Here is a 23,129-nt window from a genome sequence, read left to right as displayed (position 1 = left end):
CGTCTGGTTTAATATGTGAACTTTATTACATATTCAGCTTCGTCTCAAGAGCCAATGTCAAAAAATGGGGGAAAATGAGGGGGGATGGCAATACTTTCGATTACCATTACTGGAATACTTCAAATTAGAGACGCGCAAGCGGCGTTTGGTCGTCTGACTGGGACAACCATGACGTAGCGGAGAAAACAAAACAGGAAAGCATGCTGATCTCAATCCGATTTTGAATGTTAAATGTATTTGTCTTTCCCATTAAAGAATAGAAGAACTAATAGACATATGTGAGGGTGCAAAAGCCCTGAATTTATCATCCATTGATAAAAATTACGACGTTTTCGAGGCATGCACATTGTATTAGGAGATGGACCGTCAACACTTGTCAACATCTTTCTGTAATAGCGAGCGCAGCGAGTTTTAACGACAACACCTGGGCGAATAGAAAATCCGGACTGTACACATTCATCCAAACGAATTTTTTTCCGCAGTAACCTCTGATCCCACAATGCTACTCTTATTGCATCTCGTCACAAACTACGTTCTCGCGGTAACAAAAGTTCACCAATAAATAAACTCACCTTGATTTAAAGAATATTGCAGATAAATAGCAGATTAAACGTTCTTTATTTAAAATAAGCATTGTTCAAGCTTCCGTTTATTAATGCAATTTACATACGACATCATGTGACGTCAGAGTCTAGACGTACCAAATGCCACGTGCATTGCATGGAAGAGACGGATCCAAATTATCTGCGCTCGCCCAAACGGTCGCATCAACATATTAGATATCGTTCCAGCTTCTGACTTTAAGTCCACAACAATACAGTGTCTCATTTGCATGCTTGTTAGGCGTTTTTTCATCGACATCCAACGTCTCTTTTAATGAAATTTTATCACTGATTGGGAAATTACATCACATGACAATTTTGAAAAAATAAACACTAAAGATGAATAAATTTGAGCTTTTATCAAATCCGATTTTAAGTTATACTAGTAGTTATTTTATAAAGAAATATGAAGGGTTTGAGCAATTAGGAATTGGGCATAAATTCGTTAGTCTGACTTATATGAAAGCACCCTCAGATAGTGAAGATTAAAGTTTCTTTAAATCATGGCTCTAAGGGGAAGTTGAAACCAATCACCGCGACTATAGGAGATCAAATTTTCACATTGGAAATTATAAGAAAAAATATTTCAAATAATCATCAAAAACAGCAGGAAAGCATTTATTCATAATTAAAATATACACGCTTCCTCGGGCAATGCAAAATCATATATATTTTTTTAAATCATTGCTAAAAGGGTTAGGACGAGGATATATATGCGGCTAGACATACATGGGTAAACCTCTTTTAAGAGTCATATCCAGCAGAAAGTTACAGTAAAATTCTTTATGTTTTCGAAAGGCATGAAAACAATAAATCCAAGAGCTGCATTTAGAAGCCAATGACTAAACATAATGTACTAGTGCCCAGAGTGCCATGAATATTATTTTTGAAAAGGTTTACAATGAAATACATTTTTTACTTCGTTCTATAATCTCAGATTGCATGTCACATTCTATATTTGAAAAGAAAACCATTCAATTATCTTTATCTTTCTGTCAATTTAGATTCTAAAACAAACCCAGAAGATGATATAGAAAGTTCTTCCGACTTTTATTCGTATGATTGTAATGACTGTTCCAATTCTACAGAGAGAAGAGATGCCTTGATGTACCTGCCTGATATTCCAATGAGTGAGTAATACTGTAAATCACCAAATTTTTCTGATACCTTATTTTTGTGAGATAGTAATATTGTATAAGTGAGGTAGAATTATAATCAGTCTGATTAAAATCAAACTTTCTATTAGCTCCTTTTATCTTGATGGTCGCGACCATCAAAATAAAGGAGCTAGTGTAAGGTTTGATTTTAATCAGACTGAATTTTCAAGAATTCTGGTTATTGTTCTATATAAACTTTAATAAAGAGAATAAAAAAAAACTTTGCGAACAGACGGATTCGCATAATTACTCGAAAATAAAATTATCGAGAATTAAAAAAAAGGGATTTGCAGTAGTTAAAAGTGTTTTAAAGGTTCTGTATAAAAATCATTATCCATATATAAACTATAGAATTTATAACTGTTTATATTTTATCTAGTACAGTTGTAATCATGTTATTTACTTAAGCTTTTAAATAACATTTCTTAAATTCCTCAATACGCTTTTTCTAGCTTTGTTTGTTCGTTCTTAAAGTCATACAGCGTTTGAATTGTCTTAACCAAAATGAACAAATGCTATAGTGTATTTAATTTACAAACTTTCCAATAGCTCCCCTTGGCTTCCAATGTGACAAGTTTAATAATGAATTTGAGAGATGACGGAATACGTTTATCAAATAATGACCATATTTAGACTAAAAGATATTCTCAGTTATTATTCTGACATTCAAAGGTTGGAAAGCGTTGCTCTCAGTTTAATATTTATAATGAAGGAACATCTTAAAATATTTCAGATATAAGACCTTATTTGGACAACGACAACACTTTTCACAAGACGATGGCGTTCAAATCGTTAAGTGAACATTTGGATAAATTTGGTTCTGTTGCCGTCATTGGACCACGAGGGAGCGGAAAAACTTCCATTGCTGTTCGGGTACTAAAGGAAAACTCTGGTAAAACAATAAATGGGAAGAAATGTGTATCAATATTTACGTGTTCACTAGACAATATAGAGGATAATATCGATTCTACCTGTATCACAGTTCTGTATATGTGTGGTGTATTGGAGGCGTGTAGATACCTTCGAAGCCATTGTTTAAAGGCCTTTGAAGTGTTTGAAAGGCTGTATACCAAGTTTGTTTCTAATAAGATGTTGTACATTGTGCTCACCGCAACAGACAGTGCTTGGGCAAAATTTTTAAAAGGTATCAAAGTCTGTTCAGATCCATGCAAATTGTTCCCGAGTTCACAAACTGTTCAGGTTTTGTATTCGAATGAAGATGAAAAAATAGTTATATTGATGAACCATTTGCTTAACAATGGATTTGAAATTACCAAGTTGAACCAAGAAGATGGCAAAAAGGATTTCCTTGTTTCTATACCTTTCCAACCTTCAAAATCGGACAAAGAAAGCATTAAAGGTCTTGTCAAATCTTTATCTGACGTAGCAAAACGCGACAACATAGGATTCCAAGTAGTTTTTCAGATAATAGCTAACAATACTCTGCTATTCAAATCGAAAGAAAATATATTGTGCCATGGATTTATGGAATCGTTAAAAGTCCTTTTCATTGAAATGAGCAATTCATCGGATTCCAGAAATAGAGACATTTTCTGTGTTTTAGTTTTCATGGCTTTAAATGATGGATTGATTTCGGCCAACCTATTTAAAGAACGTAAAGTAATTTATGAAAACATTTGTTCTTATACAGTAGCCAAGGTGAAGGGATGGAAAGATGTAGAAACTCTTTTGGAATGTCACATGAAAAGCTATGCCTACCCAGTTTCAACAGATTGCTTTATTCTACATATCAGTATTTACACTGAGGCTATTCTTGCTTCCCTGACAATAAGCCCAAAAGGCCTAAAAGTCTTCATTGAAAATAGCAGCGTAAAAGAGTTACTTCAACGAATACGTAGAAATAAGCTCAGAGAAAATGAAGAATTCGTTTTCCGTCTGTCTCCGAATCTTTACCAATCCGTGATCGACAGGCTACTGTTAGAAGAAAATAACCCTAATATACCTAATATTTTATATGATCACGTGATCATGGAATCAGAACATTTCCATTCTCTTTGGCAGTCTGCTTGGTCATGGCATCAGTCATTAAAAAGGTGTTCTAGTGATAACCAAGAATCATTTTTTCACAAAGACGATGACGGCTGTTTTAAAAATTGTGATCTTACATTTGTGATAAACCACTTTTGATATATTATATATAAATGAGATAAATAATTTGCTTTCAATAGGTTTCTTTTAGCAAATTATTAGCAGACCTACTTTTGTATTTATATGACGCAGAATTCATTCAAAAACTTCTACATGAAATGTAGAAGCCTCTTGTTGTGGCCTTAATTCTACATTTATGTATATCGACGACGTTTTATCTTTAACAAAAAATCCATTTTCATCCCTGCATTAACTGAATTCATCTCTCTGAACTCGAAATAAAATTACCACAAAGTGTGACATATCTGTTTCATATTCACCTGCATACGGGGTTTATATCTCTCAGTTGCTTCGATACACAAGAGCATTCTCTAAGTATGAACAATTTCTAAAATGAGGTAAGTTATTGACAAACACGTTGATGAAACAAGAATATGAGCAGTATCGTTTAAAGTCATCATTTCGTAAGTTCTATGGTCGATATAACAAATACAATTTATCATTGAGTCAAATGCTGACTGACGTTTTTCATACTAATTATTAGGCCATTATTTACACACTGAATTGTCGACGGATTTTTCTGTTATTTCCCGATCATGACAAAGAGCACACGGCGGATGTGACCGGTCGGCAGGGGATGCTCACTCCTCCATGGCACCTGATCCCATCTCTGATGTCTTAGAGGTCCCAGTTTGCTCTGTTTGCAATGTTTAATGGACTTGAGCTAGAATACTGTTCGTTATCTCCGCATATTTCATTCATACAAATTTACTAGAAAAAGACGTTTATAGCAACTTAACAAAAATATGATAAACGTGATGACGTCAAATTTTCTATCATCAACTACCCTTATTTGTGTAGTAATATACCATTATTACCTGCATATGGAGTTTGTGTCTCCCAGTTGATTTGATTATATCTGATTCATATATAGATATTAATAGAATACAATGACTAGCCGATGAAAAAAAAATATCTTCTTGTACTCATGCATTTTAAGAACTTTGTAAAGTTGGTCAGGGTTAAAATTGTTAGCTTCTTTTGTTTCAACTGATGTTGGATTGTAATCTATCAGAAACCATTCAACATGTTTAATAACTATAATCTATGATTTATATCTGTTCAAACTGAAAAAGAAAAATCAGTTATCAATTATCTCTGTTCTCTAGTAAGAATCATTAAGATTTAAAGAATTTGTGTCCTTGGTTGATTTTTTTTTTTTTTTTTTTTTTTTTTTTTTTTTTTTTTTGAGATTGAGATATTTCTGAGCCAACTCTTTTAAAATGTTTTTGCATTTTTTCTTGCAAAGTGTCTGCTTTTCAGAAAGGAAACAAAAATGTACATGTTTGAAGAACTAATGTAGATAATGCAAGAAGTCAAAAGATTGCAGAAACCTTTAACATATCACTAAATGCACAATTCCTTCTTCAGTCTAATTCAATTGATGTGACCAAAAACTTTACGTTGACCATTCAGAAGAGTCGGAGTACCGTCCATGTATCTTGGAGAATCACATACGGATATTTAGGTTAATGGTAGGTATGATTGTTAAGATGGCAATAACCTCTCTCTCTCTCTCTCTCTCTCTCTCTCTCTCTCTCTCTGCATATTACAAATTGATGGATAAATTCATGGATGCAATTACAAAGACAAAAAAGAAACAATATATTTCAAAGCGTCACTTGTGTGATCTAGATACATTAACCTTCTCTATTCTTCAACTCAAGGTTTCCGCAGCATCATTCTCACTTCCTTTATAGAGTAGTAGAAACCCTTCCAGTAGTACCAGTTGATTCCATTGGAATAATCAGTGTTTCCGTACTCTCCATTCAGGTTTGATTTGTGACAGGAGCGATACCACCAGCTTCCGTGTCTTATCTGACCACAGTTGGAGCCAGACATATCATTATCGTTATCAAAGGTACTGAAGTACATGCCGTTATGATACGCAAAACTGTCTCCTGTTAAAAAAAAATGACCAAAACAATGTGCTGTAGATAATATGTTTTGGGGTTGACTTATTTGCTGCGTAGCATGTCAGATGCCTAGGGATTTGTCCGTCGTCTATCTGTCTGTATGTCTCGGAGGAGCCGCTTCCAGAAAGAAAAGAAAACTTGAACTCTCTTATTATTATAATATTACTTCTCGTACAATCCCATAAGAAGAGAATATATTTTAGTAATACATGTATTTAAACATTACATTAACTTTTAATGGTTAGTTCAAGTAGAGACAAAAACAATGCGTGAACGGTATATCCTTTGTTCATGATAGAGACCTCTGCGTGATTTCATTTATGTATTGTTTATATATAATTACTGTGAGATATAAATATACAATTTATATAAAGTAGTTTATAAAGTAAATATGTCGTCAACAGAGGTTGAAATGATTTTAAATGTGCAAAAAAAAAAACATTTTTAAAAAATCCACCTTTATAAATTTATGAATTATGCATGATATTGTAATAAGATAAAAAAAAAATGAAGCATACCTGCTGTTCCATTATATCCGGACACATGCATTCTGTATTTTTTCTGTTCGTTTTCTACAGTGAAGGTATTATACTCTGCGTATTTCCATGTACAATCGTGGTCCATCATTTCTATCCTGAGATAACTGTATCCCATGCTGGTTAGCTCTGCAATTTCTCTGTTGCCTGTTTGCATATCAAAAGGAAAAAAGAATACTGATTGAAATATATATAATTTTCGCGAGCCAAGCGTTTTTGATACTCTTCAACTTCCCTATCTTATGTAGCAATATACCTTTATCACCTTTTATATGGGGTGTTTATCTCCCAGTTGATTTGATACGCAAGCGCATGCTCTACATATGAACTATTTCTAAAACGAAGCAAGTTATTGACAAACAAGTTGATGACATAAAGGATATCAAAAGTCTCGTCTGAAGTCATCATTTAGCACGTTTGATGGTTGAAAACGACCTTGTCAGCATATACAACCTATCATTAGTCAAATGCTGACTGACGTTTTTCATACTAATTGTTAGGCCATTATTTACAAACTGAATTTCGTTTTTCCTGATCATGACAAGGAGCATAAGGCGGGTATGACCAGTTGGCAGGGGATGCTCACTCCTCCACAGCACCTGATACGAACTGTGATGTTTTTGGAGGACCGTGTTTGCTCTGCTCATGATTTGTATTGTTAAAATGGACTTTAAGCTAGAATACTGTTCGTTATTTCCATATTTAACAAATCCTTGGCCTATCGTTCTACAAAATTTCTGATTTTCTTTCTTTTTTAAGAATAAATCAACGATTGTTTTGCACAGCTGTATTTACAGACAATGTCTTCATTTGGATTTGGACTTTTATATTCCAGGGAAATAAATGTTCACTTTTGGTAAGAATATCTAATTTGGCCTATAGCCACAGCAGAATAAAATTGAAGAATTGATCCTTTCAAATAATCGCTCTAGATCCATGCCTATTGTAAAACCATTAAATTATTTTAATTAATTATACAACCCATGGCGTCTAAATCATGTGACTTAATGATTCTTGAAATGATACGATATGCTTAGCTTGGGAGCGTATCAGAAACACTTGGTTTTGGAAACACTTAATGATTATCGAAGGTGACGATTAATGGAAACTACTTTCATTTTTATTGATTGTAAATTAAACTCCCACACAATTTATAGGCCAAGATTTATTTCAGTGTATATTCTGAAAAAAATAAATACAATATATAAATTTTATTTTCTCAAAACTTTATCACAAAGTCACAACTGTACTTTACCCTGATGTGATTTTCTGATAACTTACTGAACATTTTTAACAATTACATTAGAACAATAATAATTATTGCTCATTAAACAACAAAAATGTTTCGCTCAACAGACTTTCAAAGTAGACAGAAAATGTTTAAATACGCCATGTAGAACAGTGGTAAATATGCAGGTGCGTATTCCATTTATCAAAATTGATTTCTGACCATAAAATAATAGTATCCCGTTTTCTCTTCCTCTCTAATATCACTTTAATTAAAATACCAGTAAAACAATATTGTGTTATTATCATGTCGAAATATTTACATTTGCTGTGGGTTTTATTTACTAAACTAACCATGAAATTGATTTAAATACCATTTTCGTGTATAGTCACGCGTAAAAATATACATTGTGACGTCACAATGTTAGCACTGAATTATAATTTTTTTAAAAGATGTAGTCTCATAACTGCAACGGTGTGTGCAAACAAATTGATTAACGCATGTTAGCACGTTATGAAACTACATCTTTCAAAAAATATTAATTAAAATTTTTTCGCTCATGTTGTTGTATCTTTACAGCGTTCAACGTCTCTGACGTCGAAATAATTAAGAATCATACTTAGTAACCTTTTCAACTCCCTGTCCAAGTTATGGTATTTTGAATACTGTACCTATCCACACACTTTATAGATAAAATCCATGTGGAATATATATATATATATATATATATATATATATATATATATATATATATATATATATATATATATATATATATATATATATATATATATATATATATATATGAAATCATTAAATTTTAGTTTGTGAATGTAATTGGTGTGTATTTGAAAGACTTGCATGTAAGCATATTTTTTGAAGCACTTGTCCGCTTTAAGAAATATGACTACGTGACACATGCGTGATTTATAAACCAATAGCACTCACAAAACTAAAAAAATTCCTAAGTGTTAACGGAAACAAAAGTAATCATCATTGTAGATTAAATGCAAAGACTTGGCGTCATGACTAGATGTAGGTTCAGCCTCCATCAACCTGCCTTTTCCAAGAATCGTTTCATTCATAAAATCAAAGGGGGACGTTTACCTAACCAAAATTCTGATTCTTTAGAGCCAAATCCATTTTCATACTCTGTCCAATTTCTCCAGAAATTAACTGATCCATCCATTCTTCTTTGGAACAGCTAGAAGATAAAAAAAATTCTTGCAATATAATGATACATACTAGTGAATTAAAAATATTCAAACTTTGTTTAATACAACATGAATTTTGTATACATTGATATGTTGTGAAAATACATCTCACGAGGATCTTTCTTGGCTTAATTTTGCAATCTATTATCCACTGTGTAAATCAGATGTGGATACTAAAAAATTCCAAGGAACTTTTGGAACATTTAAAATCACAAAATTTTACCAAAATCAACAACATAAAAACTTACGACTTTTCAACTTTATATACAACTATTCCCCACGATAAATTAAAGTCCAGACTTTCTGACATCATAGACAGCTGCTTTTTCAATAAAAATGGAACTTGTAATTTACTTACCTTTTCATTCGTCATTTACAAAATTATTTTTGTTAAAAAATACTCTGATTGGACACACAAGTACTCTGAAGTTGACATTTAAAAGATGCTTGAGTTTGTGATTGACAATATCTATGTAGTTTTTGGAGACCAGGTCTTCCAACAATCTATTGGAATTCCCATGGGTACAAATTGCGCCCCGTTATTAGCAGACCTGTCTTTGTATTCATATGAAGCAGAATTTGTTCAAAATCTTTTACTTGAAAAGAAGAAAACACTTGCTGTGGCCTTCAACTCGACATTTAGATATATCGACGACGTATTGTCAATTAACAATCATGGTTATTTCCATTCTTATGTCGACACGATATATCCCGGTGAGCTTGAGATAAAAGATGCCACATAGTCTGACACATCTGTTTCATATTCGGATATTTTATTAGAAAAAGACTTTAATGGTAATCTAACAACAAAGCTTTATGATAAACGTGATGACTTTAACTTTTCAATCGTCAACTTCCCTTTCTTATGCAGCAATATACCCTTATCACCTGCAATCGGGGTTTTTATCTCTCAGTTGATTCGATACGCCAGAGCATGCTCTACGTATGAACAATTCCTACAACGAGGTAAGTTATTGACAAACAAGTTGATGAAACAAGAATATCAACAGTCTCGTTTAAAGTCATCATTTTGTAAGTTCTATGGTGAATACAATGACCTCGTCAGCAAATACAATCTATCATTAAGTCAAATGCTGACTGACTTTTTTATACTATTTTTTAGGCCATTATTTACACACTGAATTGTCGACGGATTTTTAAGTTATTTCCCGATCATGGCAAGGAGTACACGGCGGTGTGACCGGGCGGCGGGGGATGCTCGCTCCTCCATGGCACCTGGTCCCACCTTTGAAGTTTTAGAGGTTCGTGTTTGCTCTGCTCTTATTTTGTAATGTTTAATGGACTTTTGGGCTCGGGTGCTGTTCGTTATCTCCACATATTTCATCCTATTTTTATCCATACAAGGTATCCTATTTAAGCCATTTAGCGTTCGAGATTATATTGGCTTATCAGTTTAAGAAAAACAATAAATCATAGTCTAAAATTGGATTATTTTGGTTGAAAATTTTTGATATGTCTTTTTTGTATATTTGTCGAGAATCTGTTAAATTGGGTATGAGTTTAGCATTTACTACATGTACCTTGATTTTCAAATGGAATATTTCTTCGTACGTATACCATTAAAAAAAGAATGTTGAATAATCATAATATCAAATCATATGATGACATTTTTATTACTTTAAAGTGTTTTTTCCTGCTGATGTGATTTTTGCGATAAGGTATTGTAGGTATGTTCTTGAATGATATGTGTACGCTTAACAGAGATAAAAAAAAAACTTGGAAAACGTGGATTGATAAGTTAAAGTATAAATTACCATCCAGGTATAAGTATCCTCGTGACAAATGGTTGATATTTCCCGTCCGTTCGTCAGCTGAATATCACAGTAATAGTCTTTGCCTTAAAAAAATTAAGTTTAATATGTGTGTATTTTGTAATATTGTTAGACACCAATGGCGTTATTTCATTATTGACCTTATTTTTTTTAATTTAAATGATCAATCAGTAAATGCATAACTTTGTGTGCTTAATAATAATAATAATTATATATATATATATATATATATATATATATATATATATATATATATATATATATATATATATATATATATATATATATATATATATTTATTTATTTATTTATATATTTATATCTATCTATCTATCTATCTATATATATATATATATATATATATATATATATATATATATATATATATATATATATATATATATATATATATATATATATATATATATATAATTTCTATACATTTTTTTAAATTAAATTCTAAAACAAAATTTTTAAATGGTTTTTCTTTGAAATAGAGCTAGAAATAAGAATTTGGATTTTCTTACCTATACTGATTCCTTCTGACTGCAAAGAAAAACTCAATTTTTATCAAAGAATTCACAATTCCGAGAAAACATATAATGATGTTTTCACAAGTATCACACATTGAATTAATTTCTTGATGTAATTCTTGATAATATTATACCTTCTGAAAACGTGCGTATTTTACTGATGACGTGGGGAGAAGAGGAAGAAAAGCGGGAAAACCATGTAACAATCTGCAGGCGATAGTTCCGAGTTCTAAGATATCCATACCAACACAATGAGGGTCTGCAGCGCAGACAATCCCACATCGTATTTCTGGAGATTCCGTGCTACTGTCAAGCGAAAATTCTTTAAAAGTACAAGAATTTGATGCTATCTCTCCATATTGTGTTAAGGAAAAGATACCATCTGTTAATTCTGATAAAACCATCGGAGAAACAAGGCAAATAGCAAGAATAATGAGGTCCTGTGAATAGTGCATGTTTTCTATGGAAAACTTTCTCAGAATTAGTGTTTTTAACAGATATGTTTCGAAAAATTTACTTTATAATTAACCTTGTACACAATGTATTAGCTGAATATCAATACTTATAATTTACAGACACTCTATATTGACTTTACTTAAAAGCAATTCTCTAAAAATAAATTAACGGGTCGATACATTTACATCCAAAACATCAACTCGTAAATTGGATAACCGCAGGAGTCAAAAGAGTTCAATATACATGTTAATGAAAATGAACTATAACTCTTTTTATCTGTTTAATACCTTATTTTTTTTTTATAAATAATAATCAAGAACAAAATATCCACTTTTGTCCATTTAGTTGTCAATCATTAGCGTCTGCACAATTTGTGATCGAGGATCAGGAGCAGATTTTTAATTTTCATTTTGAGATGATCCCTAATAAGATAGAAACTTAAAAAATAAATAACTTTAGATTACACTCTTCTAATTTTTGTCTATCTTTGATTCCACTCCCCATAAATTTTAGTACTATTCACTGTGTTGTGGTATACATGCTCTCTCTCTCTCTCTCTCTCTCTCTCTCTCTCTCTGTGTGTGTGTGTGTGTGTGTGTGTGTGTGTGTGTGTGTGTGGTTCAAAATGCTGACGAGAATATTTATTTTATGCTATGTGGTGGTGTGACTGAGCTTTGCATAAGCTTTGGAATATTCTAAGAATACTTGGACTTATAGTTTCATGTACTGGTCTTAAATCGTAAACATTGCTGAATTTCTTGAGACTTGTACAGGACACTTAATTATTACCTCAGTAATACTGTAAGAAGTTTCTTCCTACAATAATTTTCTAATTGAAAATATCAGATTTAAATCTGCTGTCAAAAAGGTTATAAGAATATAGTACTTAACAGATCGTTGTTTTTTTCTTTCTATAGCTTCTGGAATATATACATGTATGTTTACACATTGATCTATCATCTTCTCCTTAAAAACATGTCATTGAAACATATTTCTTCAGAAAATACCAAAATTGCTTTATTTATTGAAAAACAAAAGAAATCTTTATTTCTAAATCGAAATATGTTATACTTTGAAATTACTGTTGAACATTACATGTATATGCTACAATGTATATATAAATACAAAATTTTGTAATGTAAATGTAGTTGATATCAAGACCTTTTTAACATGCAATGAAATACACATGGAGCCGCTACTAATACAATATCATCAAAAAACAAGTTAAGATCTACAATAATTATAATATTGTCTTCTAATGATTTATATATATTTTCAATGCAGTGTAAAAAGTACTACAAAAGATGACGTCATTTTGAGTAGGATCTACCTTAAGTTTAATTCCTTCTTAACATTTTGCTACAGGATCACATTTACATTCCACAAGTATTTTGCTGATAAAGTATGAGGAAATCTATGGCATTCAAAATACCTGAACACAGACTGGGAGTTTAAAAGTTTAAGATATTATTTCTTGTTTGACGTCACTTGAAGAAACGTTTGACGCCGTGCAAGTGCAAATTACAGCGTTTGTTCACGCTCAAATGGAACAGTTTAACAGTATTAGCTGTTGCAATGGCTCTTCCATTAATTGTAAATTATTCGAAGGATAATAAACGGATTTTGAAATATAAATTACATTTGTAGACGAGGCAGAATGTTAAAAATATAAATATAAGCATTGAATTATTATTTTTTGAAAGATGTATTCTTGTAACTGCAACGGTTTGTACGAACAAATTTTCATAATACGCTAACACTTTACAAAATTTATTGACCCTCAAGTTTATACACTTGTTATCAGACTGCAAAAGCATTTTTCATAAAACGTGAAAAATTATCATTTACTGATAATCTATTCCTCTTTAACTCAGTTGGTTTCTAGAAAGAGACAAAACTGTTTCTTCAAATGTGAAAAGTATTTAAAAATACAAATACTGTGGATACATCTCAAAACAACACCGAGATATGTAAATAGAAAGTATTCGCCTCGTCAATTCTTAAAAAAAAAAAAATCAAGGCTTCAAAAATATAACTTTAAAGAGTTAATAAACTATATTCTGTTTCTCAAGGTTTCCGCAGCATCATTCTCACTTCCTTCATAGAGTAGTAGAATCCCTTCCAGCAGTACCAGTTGATTCCATTGGAATAATCCGTGTTTCCGTACTCTCCATTCAGGTTTGATTTATGACAAGAACGGTACCACCACCCACCTCTTCTTGCCAGTCCACAGTTATACTGCCAAAGATCATTATCCTTATCATACGTACTAAAGTCCATTCCGTCATGATATTCAAGACTATTGCCTGCAAAATTAAAATAACTTCATCTCTGTAGATAACACAGAATTTTTACAAATTTAAGAAGAGGCTTATGGGTCATAGGGCCATATCGGTTAGCTGGTTGTCACTAGTTCTTTCAGTCATATTTTCTACTTTTTCTCCATCTTTCTTCTTTGCAAATCTTGAATGCCTTCAGTATGCCCCCGGTAACAATGACTAAAATTTACTTAATTGAATAGCCACTGATAGCAAGATTTTTTTTTTCTGTCATAATTTGATAATTTAAAGCCTTGCTTTCATGAATACTTTTGAATTAATAATTTCATTAAAAATATGATATATTACATGTACTTTCCTTCTGATTGAAATGTCGCATATTCATTGGTTTTAAACTCAACACCTGACTGCCGGCTAAATTTCTATGTCCAGTAGATGAGAATTAATTGCCGGCAATATGGCTGTCGATATTAGAAATCATTTATTACGGAAACCACTTCCCATAATATTTTCTCTTTGAAATTAGAGAAGCGGCCTTTTTTAAAAAAAAAAAAATAACGTCAGTTTTGTTTCGACTGCGTCAAGTTGAGATCTATAATATTTCCAGAGAATGTATAGCCTTTATAGTTCTTGAAAAAAAAATTTAAAAATTTTGTCCGATACATTTCCGCATAAAACTTTGTACTTCCATTTTTCAATTCTCTCCAAAGTGTCGAATGTTTGAAATTTTTTTTTTCTTTTAATTATTCATTACTTGAATTTTTTTTAATTATTACAATTTTTTTAGCATTCTCTTTTAGCTCTTCTCTTCAATATTTTCTTAAGAATCTTTAGATTCTCAGATTCTCAAGGATAAGTCCTGTACATTCTTATATAAAACTTTTCAAAGGAGGCTCTCTATATAGTTAACCTACCGGGAAAGCTTTTAAGACGAAAACTTTCTTATGGTGAGAGAAAAAGATAGATCATACCTGCATTTCCAGAATATCCAGAAGTGTGTAGTCTATATTTCCCTACACTGCCTTCTATTTTGAAGTTTGCATATTCTGCATATTTCCAAATACAGTCGTGGTCCATTATTTCTATTCTTAGATAATTATACCCCTCATTGGTTAACTCATGAATACGAGAATTGCCTAAAACATGAAATAAAATGATGTCTTATGTTTATTTCTTTCGGGGTTTTGGTGAACTACATTATACCATAATGTTTGCCCTATTTGAATCTATGCTATGTAGGTGGTAGTATCCCCTGTCCACCTTCCAAACCCGCTGTGAGCTCTGTGTCTTTATCGAGTCAACAGGATAATCAGTAGACAATTCAGTATGGAAAGAATGGCCCAACAATTTATTTTGGGGAAAAACGTTAGTCAACAGTCGAATTAACGACAGGTTGTGTTTGAAAAAAAGGTTACTGTTTCGATCAAAAACTTTGTGAAATGTTGACTTTAAACTTGGGGTCGTCTATGCCCTTTTATCATCAACTTACTGTGAAATCACTAATTTTCGTGGGGGTATATTTTCGCTGATTTCAAGGTATGAAGAGACCCACGAATTCATGTCTACCACGAAATGTAAAATTTCATAGGTACAACTACTCAACAGTTCTTCGTGAAAGATGGAGATAATAGACAGCATTCAAGCTCAAAAGTCCAAACAATACAAATAGGGAGCAGTGCAACAACTGGCCTCCAAAAACATCAGAAGTGGGATCAGGTGCCATGGAGGAGTGACCATCCCATGCCGACCGGTCACACCCGCTGTGTGCTCCTTTTCATGATCGGGAGAAACAGAAAAATCCGTAGACAATTCAGTGTGTAAATGATGGCTTAACAATTAGTATGAAAAACGTCAGTCAGCATTTGACTTAATGATAGGCTGTATTTGCTGACAAGTTCATTGTACTGGCCATAAAACTTGCAAAATGCTGACTTCAAACGAGACTGTTGGTATTCTTGTTTCATCAACTTGTTTGTCAATAGCTTGTTTCGTTTTAGAAATTGTTTATACGTAGAGCATGCTCTTGCGTATCGAATCAACTGGGAGACAAAAACTCCATATGCAGGTGATAAGTATATACTGCTGCATAAGTAAGGGAATTTGACGATTGAAATATTTGAAGTCATCACGTTTATCATAAAGCTTTATTGTTAGGTTACCATTAAAGTCTTTTTCTAGTAAAATATCCAAATATGAAACAGATATGTCAGACTATGTGGTATCCTTCATTGGAAGCTCACTGGGATATACCGAGTCGACAAATGAATGGAAGTAACTATATATTGTTAATTGATAATACGTCGTCTATATATCTAAATGTCGAGTTGAAGGTCACAGTAAGTGTTCTCGTCTTCTCATGTAGAAATTTTTGAATAAATTCTGCTTAATATGAATACAAAAATAGGTCTGTTAACAAGGTGGCTCAATTGGTACCCATGGGAATTCCAACAGATTGTTGAAAGACCTGATCTCCAAAAGCTACAAAGATATTGTCAATCAGAAATTTAAGCAAACATCTTTTAAATATTTCAGAGTACTTGTGTGTACAGTCAGAATGCTTTTTTTAAATAAAATAGTTTTGCAAATAACCAGTTACAAGATAACTATAATTACGAATTCTATTTTTATTGAAAAAGCAGCTATCTATGATGCCAAAAAGCCTGGACTTTAATTTATTGTGGGGAATGGTTGTATAAAGTGTTGAAAAGTCGTAAGTTTTAATGTTATCGATTTAGCTAAAATTTCGTGATTTCAAATTTTCTAAAAGTTCCTTGGAGTTTTTAAGTATCCACATCTGGTTTATATCACTTTCAAATATACTGTTGTACAGTACTCATGAAGTTTTTCCTATACTGCTGTAAATATTTTAGTGAGGAGTAAAGAAAGAGGCTTGGTAGAACATTTACTGGAACCTGTTATAAATCTTTGTGTGGATTTTTATGGAATTTTGAGATCCAGTATAGGTATGGTTATTTAAATTCATTTTGATTGTTGGGAATATTAAAAATATTTAAAACTGACATAGTTTTGAAGAATTTCCTCCTTAGAAAGGGAGCTATGGGTATAAGTTGGATAACCACTTCCAGAATTAAATCCTAGTTCCTCTAAAATACAACTCAAATAATGAGCCTTACAAACAAAGACAATGTTGTTAACTGTTCCAGTACATACTGATCGTGTAAACCTATCTTATTTTTGTTTCATTTCTGCATTGTCGAAGACAGAAGGATATATGGTTTTCATATGGCCCCTCAATCGCTTAATGCGCGATTTCAACATCCATCTGATACATTTAATCCATTCTGACAAAGTGTCAAGGTCTTCTTTTTCCTATTTAGCCCATTGTCTGGCGTAATCTTCTACTGAATTCACAATATTTATGAAATTTTGAAGTCAGTTGAAGGATCGGGGCTCCCTAAACTTTGGTCCTCTTATAATAAGTGATTTAAGATCCTCATTATTTACTATCTTTACGTCACCAGTAATGACTTGTCCAGCAGGACTATAGTTGTAGGGTGAAGAAGAACATGAACATGCTGTAGGATTGTGTCTCACAGATGCTCGATATCTAGGCACTGTAGAGTTTTTTTTATAATTAAAAAGTTTGGAAGCAATTGTCGATGAATATTTGAAAGAAATACAAGGTGTGGGCCAACTATGGTTGAGTACAAGACTGGACCTTTTTGTGATTAAGAATATTGCTTGTTTTAATTGCGTCAATTCTGTTGTTGGTATATTGAAGTTTAAGGTACAAACAGGTTGTTTGAGCGGTAATTTCTTCCGTAAAACGCTGAACCATCACGGTAGCTTAGTCGGTAGAGCGATCGCTCCGTGATCTGAAGGTCGTGTGTTCAAATCATGGCCGCGACTGACCTAAGTCGATAAAAATAGGTAGCAACTATTTTTTCGCCAAACGCTCGGCACTTTGAAATGAAAGTTGCGGGTCCTTTGGATGAGACCTTAAAAACGAGGCCCCGTGTCACGGCAGACATTGGCACCATCAAGATCCCTCACTGCTTAATGGCCCTAAGTGCCGGGTAAAGGTCTAAATTTGAAGCCCTTCGCCGGTATATGGTGACGTCTATAAATGAGTGAAAAATTCTAGAACAGGAACAAAATTCAATCAATCAATCAATGAATCTTCCGCGAAACGTGGCAGTTTAAAGAACCTATGATTTGCAATATCTATTATCACAGATCCGAGCCTGTTTTCTGGTGTCGAAGAATCCAAATATGGACTTTCCTTGATTTTTACAAACAGACTATTCAAAATTTTCAAAGGGACAGTGTAAAGTTTGATGCGAATGTCATGAAGGCCTAACTGTTTATTTATATAAGATCGTAGTAAATCATAGGATATTGTGTACAATAGGTTTATTGTATGACCGATGTCCATGACTACGCTTACGTCTGTGTACTGTTAAAAAGTCCCATCAAATTCTCATTGCTACACTGTGGGCTTGAAAGATTTCCAACACTATCGACATTGTCATTGCTACCTTATGGAAAGGCCGTGCCTAGTTCTCTGATCCAGTATTCTTCTCGTTGTCTATCGAAAGGTGTACTCAGTGATGGGCTATTAGTATGATGGTAAATCTTTTCTAAAATTATAACTTTCATTGACAAAATAGAATGATTAGGTAAATTAAAGTGCTTATATAGAAGCTGCTGGGCCCCAATGTTAATTTGAAATCTATGCCCCGATATTCTTTTATTAAGTGAACCCTTGGTTTCACTAACATAAATGAGCCATAATGGGGGTACATTCTATTCCGTAGACAACATTAGAAAATTTGCAATTCAGAAATCAAGTCCCTACGAACCAGTATTTTTTTCTTAAAACCACGAAAATTGAACCCCACGAAAATATGTGATTTTACGGTATTTGTCGGTAGCTTCCTCGATTTAGAAATTTTTAGTAGGTACAAGTTCTTGTCTATCGAGTTAACTGGGAGACATAAAGACCATCTTTAGGTTATATATAGCTATAAATATTATATATATGTAAGCAGATCATTATATTATACACCTTAAAAACCGAGGACCCGTGTCATGGCAAGCGTTGACACGCTAAAGATCCGGTATTAACATCACCGGATGTTAAAAAATTATACAACTTCCTATTTGTTAAACTATAGGATAGACGGAGTTTAAAGTCCCTTCTATAGTGTATTTTAGCTAATATCTTTACATTCAATAAAGTTTAACTTTATACTCCACAGATAAGAGGTCTTCTCAGATTTAGTTCAAAGTTTGTTAAAAGGGGGGTTGTCATGGCGTCTACGTAATACATTCGAGGTTGTTTTTCCGCTAGTCGGAAAGGCCCGAGAAGTTGCGATTGCCCTCACTGCTCACTGACCCCGAGTGCCGAGTAAAGGTCTAAAGTAGTCCTTCACTGGTGACAGTGAATTCTCATATAAATGAAATGGCTTTGCAAAGGACAATCAACCAATCAAAAATACTGTTTTAACACAGACAAACTCTTCAATTTTCTCAACTTAACCCTTTTTTTTATTTTAACTTTGCACTATGTTAGATAACTATTTGTACGTATTTTATAGGGATATATTTCAGCTAGGGTCTTACCATTTGCTTTCTTTTAATTCCTGATTTTGTCAATGTATTAATCTACCTTCTCGTGAATACAAGTTCTATTAATTAGTTGACTTTTGTCTTATTCAAATACAGTAAAATAAAACATCTGCTCATATGCTATCCTGTAAGTTTACTCACCTAGCCAAAATTCCGAGTCTATGAAACCAAATCCACTTTCATACTCATTCCAGCTTCTACTAAAGTTGACTGACCCGTCAAACCTCCTCTGAATAAACTATTGATGACAAAATGCAAAAAATTTATTGGACTTAGTGTGTAAGTTTATAAATAAATAAAATAAAACAATTTAAGTAATTTTTCAAATCAATATCGCAAGTCGTGTAAAAGAGAGAGAGAGAGAGTAGTGAAGGCGAATATAAAGCCGCAGTGAACATAAGAAAAATAAACGGGTAAGCAAAAATAATTCTATGAAATTTGTTGTATGTTTGACGATTGCTTTCCTCATTTAATGCAAATACATGTAAAAAAAAAAAAACAAAAACAAAAAAAAAAAAAAAAACAAAAAACAAAAAACAAACAAACAAACAAACAAAAAAAAACAAAACAAAAACGAAACAAAAACAATAATCTTACCACCCAAGTGTAGGTATCTTTGTGGCACATTGTGGATACATTTTGAACATTCGTTAACGGAACGGTGCAAAAAAAGTCTTTGCCTGAAAGATTATTCATAAGACAGTATATGAGACAATATTCTGATTAACAAAGGTACTGTGTAGAGGTAGCCTTTGCCTTAAAAATAATATGAGAAAATATTCTAATTAACATACCTATGGAATAAAAAATATCCCAATTAACACACATATATGAAATGGAAAATATTCCAATTAACACACATATGAAATAAAAAAATATTCAATTTAAAATAAATATGAAATAGAGAAAATATTCAAATTAACATAAATATAAAATACAAAATATTATAATTCATTTAAATATGAAAAAATAGTGAATTGACAAATATCGATTAAAAAATATTCTAGTTGATATATAACGATAGATGCAATTGAAATTCTTTCAATTTACATACATAATCCAATTTACATAATGATAGAATTACAACTGAAAAACAATATTTTATAACTATCGTCCATCAAAAGATGACAGGTTCTCCTTAACTATAGCTCGTATTAAATTCTGTGAATTAATAATTTAAAACATTAATATAATGGTTATATTCAGGTTTCATGTTGATGTACATATAAACACGTTAATTACATGTAACTTTGTAGACATTCAATCCTAATATTGCATCTATATGCATATGGCACATACAGATTTAGCAATTTTCAACATTTTTTGGTTTTTCATTTAAGGTAGTCCGATCCTCAGGTTCTGAAAATCAGCTTTTCAGTAATTGAAAATGCTCACAAAAATGTCTCTGATTTCACATAATAACGTTAATTTACCCATGAAATTTCTTCAAAGTTCATCATTATAGTTAATCATATTATATACGGAAAATTATCAAATCTCAAATATATTTTCAGGAAATGCGAATAAAAACACTAGCTATGCATTTTCTAATTGAAAATTGATCAGCAAATATAATTTAGGATAGAAAAATTTAGGTATCCAGGTATTCGAAGAAAATTGCATCTTTTTTATGCTTATACAGTACTTTGGTTCCTCTTTTTACTTCAATTGTGGTATAATACCTAGTGTAAAAAGCTTGTGCTATCATTGGTAGACATCACATATCACATCTAATTTCATACCATGCTAATAAGCAGTCGTAACTAATGCTAGACTAAAGGAAATTCAATTTCTCTAAAAATGAATTCATTTTTTTCTTTTGTTGGGTACAAATGTCAACTTTTTACAAGACCGTTTCTAAGACTTCAAAGAACCTTGAATCATATGAAGATGCATAAAATGAAAATTGTTGCACGAAAAGACCTCAATTTCAAGCTTCATTTTGAGACTTTTTAAATAAAATAATAAATTTAAGAGTCATCCTTCCTGGCTGAGGATTGGATATCCTTAATAGATTTATAAAATTTTACCAATGACCTTATTAACAAAATCTATAAAATATTTTTTGATAATAATCATTATAAAATTCTTACCCATCGCATTCCCTCCTAACTGAAATATACAAATATTCATGCATGAAATAGATTGAAAACAAAATCATGATTCGACACCAACAATTTTTTTTTTAAAAAGCTATTCTAGAAGGATATTGTAACAATATAAAGAATCAATTTTTTAAAATTTATTTCATGTTTATAACTTTGATTTAAGATTTTTTTTTTTACCTTTTGATACCGAGAAATTATTCCAGTGGACGATCGAGGTGGAATCAAGGCAGAAAACCCTGACAGAATTCTGCAGACCTTTTTCGTCGTTCCAGCGATCTCCATTCCAACACACCGTGGGTTCGCACTACACTCAACCCCACATTTTATTCGTGGGGATGCCGAGGTGTTTATTAAAAACGGAAATTCCTCCAAAATGCACGACGTAGAAGACATTTCCCCTGACTGAACGAGGGAAAGGCCTATCTTCCTGACGAAGACATGAGATAAAACGACGGGAAAAATTTGGTATAGAAGAAGTATCATACATTTGGAAATAGATTTCATTTTCGTCAAAAAAATTGAATTGCAGAATTAACTGAATGAGGGACTGACAACTCGTTCCTATAAACATATGTCTACGTTAAATTAACAAAAATAACTGCGTATTTCCATCCTTATGGTATCTGTCAGTTTTTAGTTTCACTTAAAAATGTAATCTGCATTCAATTTTAAGATTTCAAATCGCGTGTATAATCAACAGATATTATTGTCCAAAATATATATATATATCGACATGTCTTCTGGTTGGCAGATATATGGTGTTTGCAAAGTTGTCAATCGGAAGAACCTTTTCAAAATTCTTATACATGGAATGTCTAAAATCTGCATATTTTTAAATTAATTATTGGAAATAATGCTGTTCAATTTCTATTACCGCGTCTTTTCACCCAACAACCGTGGATCTTTAACAATAAGTCCGCGGCCTTTAGTGAGATTTTGACATTTACATTTTCACAATAAGATTTCGAATCATTAAGATACAGCTAGCGGATACAGGAATTAAAATCAAAATAATGTATAAAACATAATCAAGGTAATATGATTACTTTTCATATTTTCAAGAATTTGTACACAATGTGACTTGAATGAATATGACATTAATTTGAAAACTTAACATTTTCTATTACATTACCTCTATTACTCATTGTGGTCGTGATGTTTGAAATGAAATTGATTTTCGTAGCGACTCCAGAGATTCCGAATGCTTTTGTTTTTACCTCCCTCAGTAGACACTGTGATTGCTGAATACCTTTTCCCTGGCATAAAAGTCAAATTGTAAAAACTCTTCAAAGCGCATTTAGAGAAACCCTTTATAAATTTGTCTGTCAAATGGTAAAAGAAAGAAAAAAAAATTACAATACTGAAGACCCAAGACATACATCGATTTTTCATAGTGGAGAAAAGTAGCCTTATTGAAGATCTACTTTAAAACGAGATCTTTTTTTTTTTTTTTTTTTTTTTTTTTTTTAAAAAATTCAAAGCAACTTGCTGGACCGAAGAGCATTCCAAAATGTCTCTGTCAGGGTTTTTATGTCATAATGGAATT

At 32.1% G+C, this 23,129-nt stretch overlaps 2 protein-coding genes and 1 long non-coding RNA gene across 3 annotated transcripts in view; all 3 read right to left on the bottom strand.

The window, feature by feature from the left end:
• The window catches only part of LOC133194121 (uncharacterized), a 98,723-nt gene that overhangs the window by 37,354 nt on the left and 38,240 nt on the right, over window positions 1–23,129 (bottom strand). The window lies entirely within an intron of this gene.
• LOC133193873 (ficolin-2-like) lies at window positions 5,591–11,603 on the bottom strand. Its single transcript, XM_061329789.1, has 6 exons — window positions 11,283–11,603; window positions 11,143–11,161; window positions 10,598–10,680; window positions 8,716–8,812; window positions 6,363–6,527; window positions 5,591–5,829 (listed from the first exon to the last, which is right to left on the bottom strand). Exons 1-6 carry the CDS (start codon window positions 11,601–11,603, stop codon window positions 5,591–5,593), a joined length of 924 nt encoding a protein of 307 aa, XP_061185773.1.
• LOC133193872 (ficolin-2-like) lies at window positions 13,672–21,865 on the bottom strand. Its single transcript, XM_061329788.1, has 6 exons — window positions 21,761–21,865; window positions 21,569–21,587; window positions 20,073–20,155; window positions 19,617–19,713; window positions 14,855–15,019; window positions 13,672–13,910 (listed from the first exon to the last, which is right to left on the bottom strand). The coding sequence occupies exons 1-6, from the start codon at window positions 21,863–21,865 to the stop codon at window positions 13,672–13,674; spliced, it is 708 nt and encodes a 235-aa protein (XP_061185772.1).

This window comes from Saccostrea echinata, unplaced genomic scaffold, assembly GCF_033153115.1.
Source record: "Saccostrea echinata isolate AGI-Se365-2 ecotype Australia unplaced genomic scaffold, CSIRO_AGI_Sech_v1 ptg000028l, whole genome shotgun sequence".
Lineage (NCBI taxonomy): Eukaryota > Metazoa > Mollusca > Bivalvia > Ostreida > Ostreidae > Saccostrea > Saccostrea echinata.
Note: the sequence above shows the minus strand (reverse complement) of the source record. Positions and strands in the feature narration are given on the sequence as shown.

Excerpts from the sequence above, each read along its gene's own strand:
- LOC133193873 (XM_061329789.1), bottom strand. The coding sequence starts at position 11,603 with ATGCACTATTCACAGGACCTCATTATTCTTGCTATTTGCCTTGTTTCT. Across the intron at positions 8,813-10,597 it reads AGGATACTTATACCTGGATG|CTGTTCCAAAGAAGAATGGA; the intron begins GTAATTTATACT and ends TTTATCTTCTAG. Across the intron at positions 6,528-8,715 it reads AGAATCAGAATTTTGGTTAG|GCAACAGAGAAATTGCAGAG; the intron begins GTAAACGTCCCC and ends ATATGCAAACAG.
- LOC133193872 (XM_061329788.1), bottom strand. The coding sequence starts at position 21,865 with ATGGAGATCGCTGGAACGACGAAAAAGGTCTGCAGAATTCTGTCAGGG. Across the intron at positions 15,020-19,616 it reads AGACTCGGAATTTTGGCTAG|GCAATTCTCGTATTCATGAG; the intron begins GTGAGTAAACTT and ends TTCATGTTTTAG. Across the intron at positions 13,911-14,854 it reads TGGATATTCTGGAAATGCAG|GCAATAGTCTTGAATATCAT; the intron begins GTATGATCTATC and ends TTAATTTTGCAG.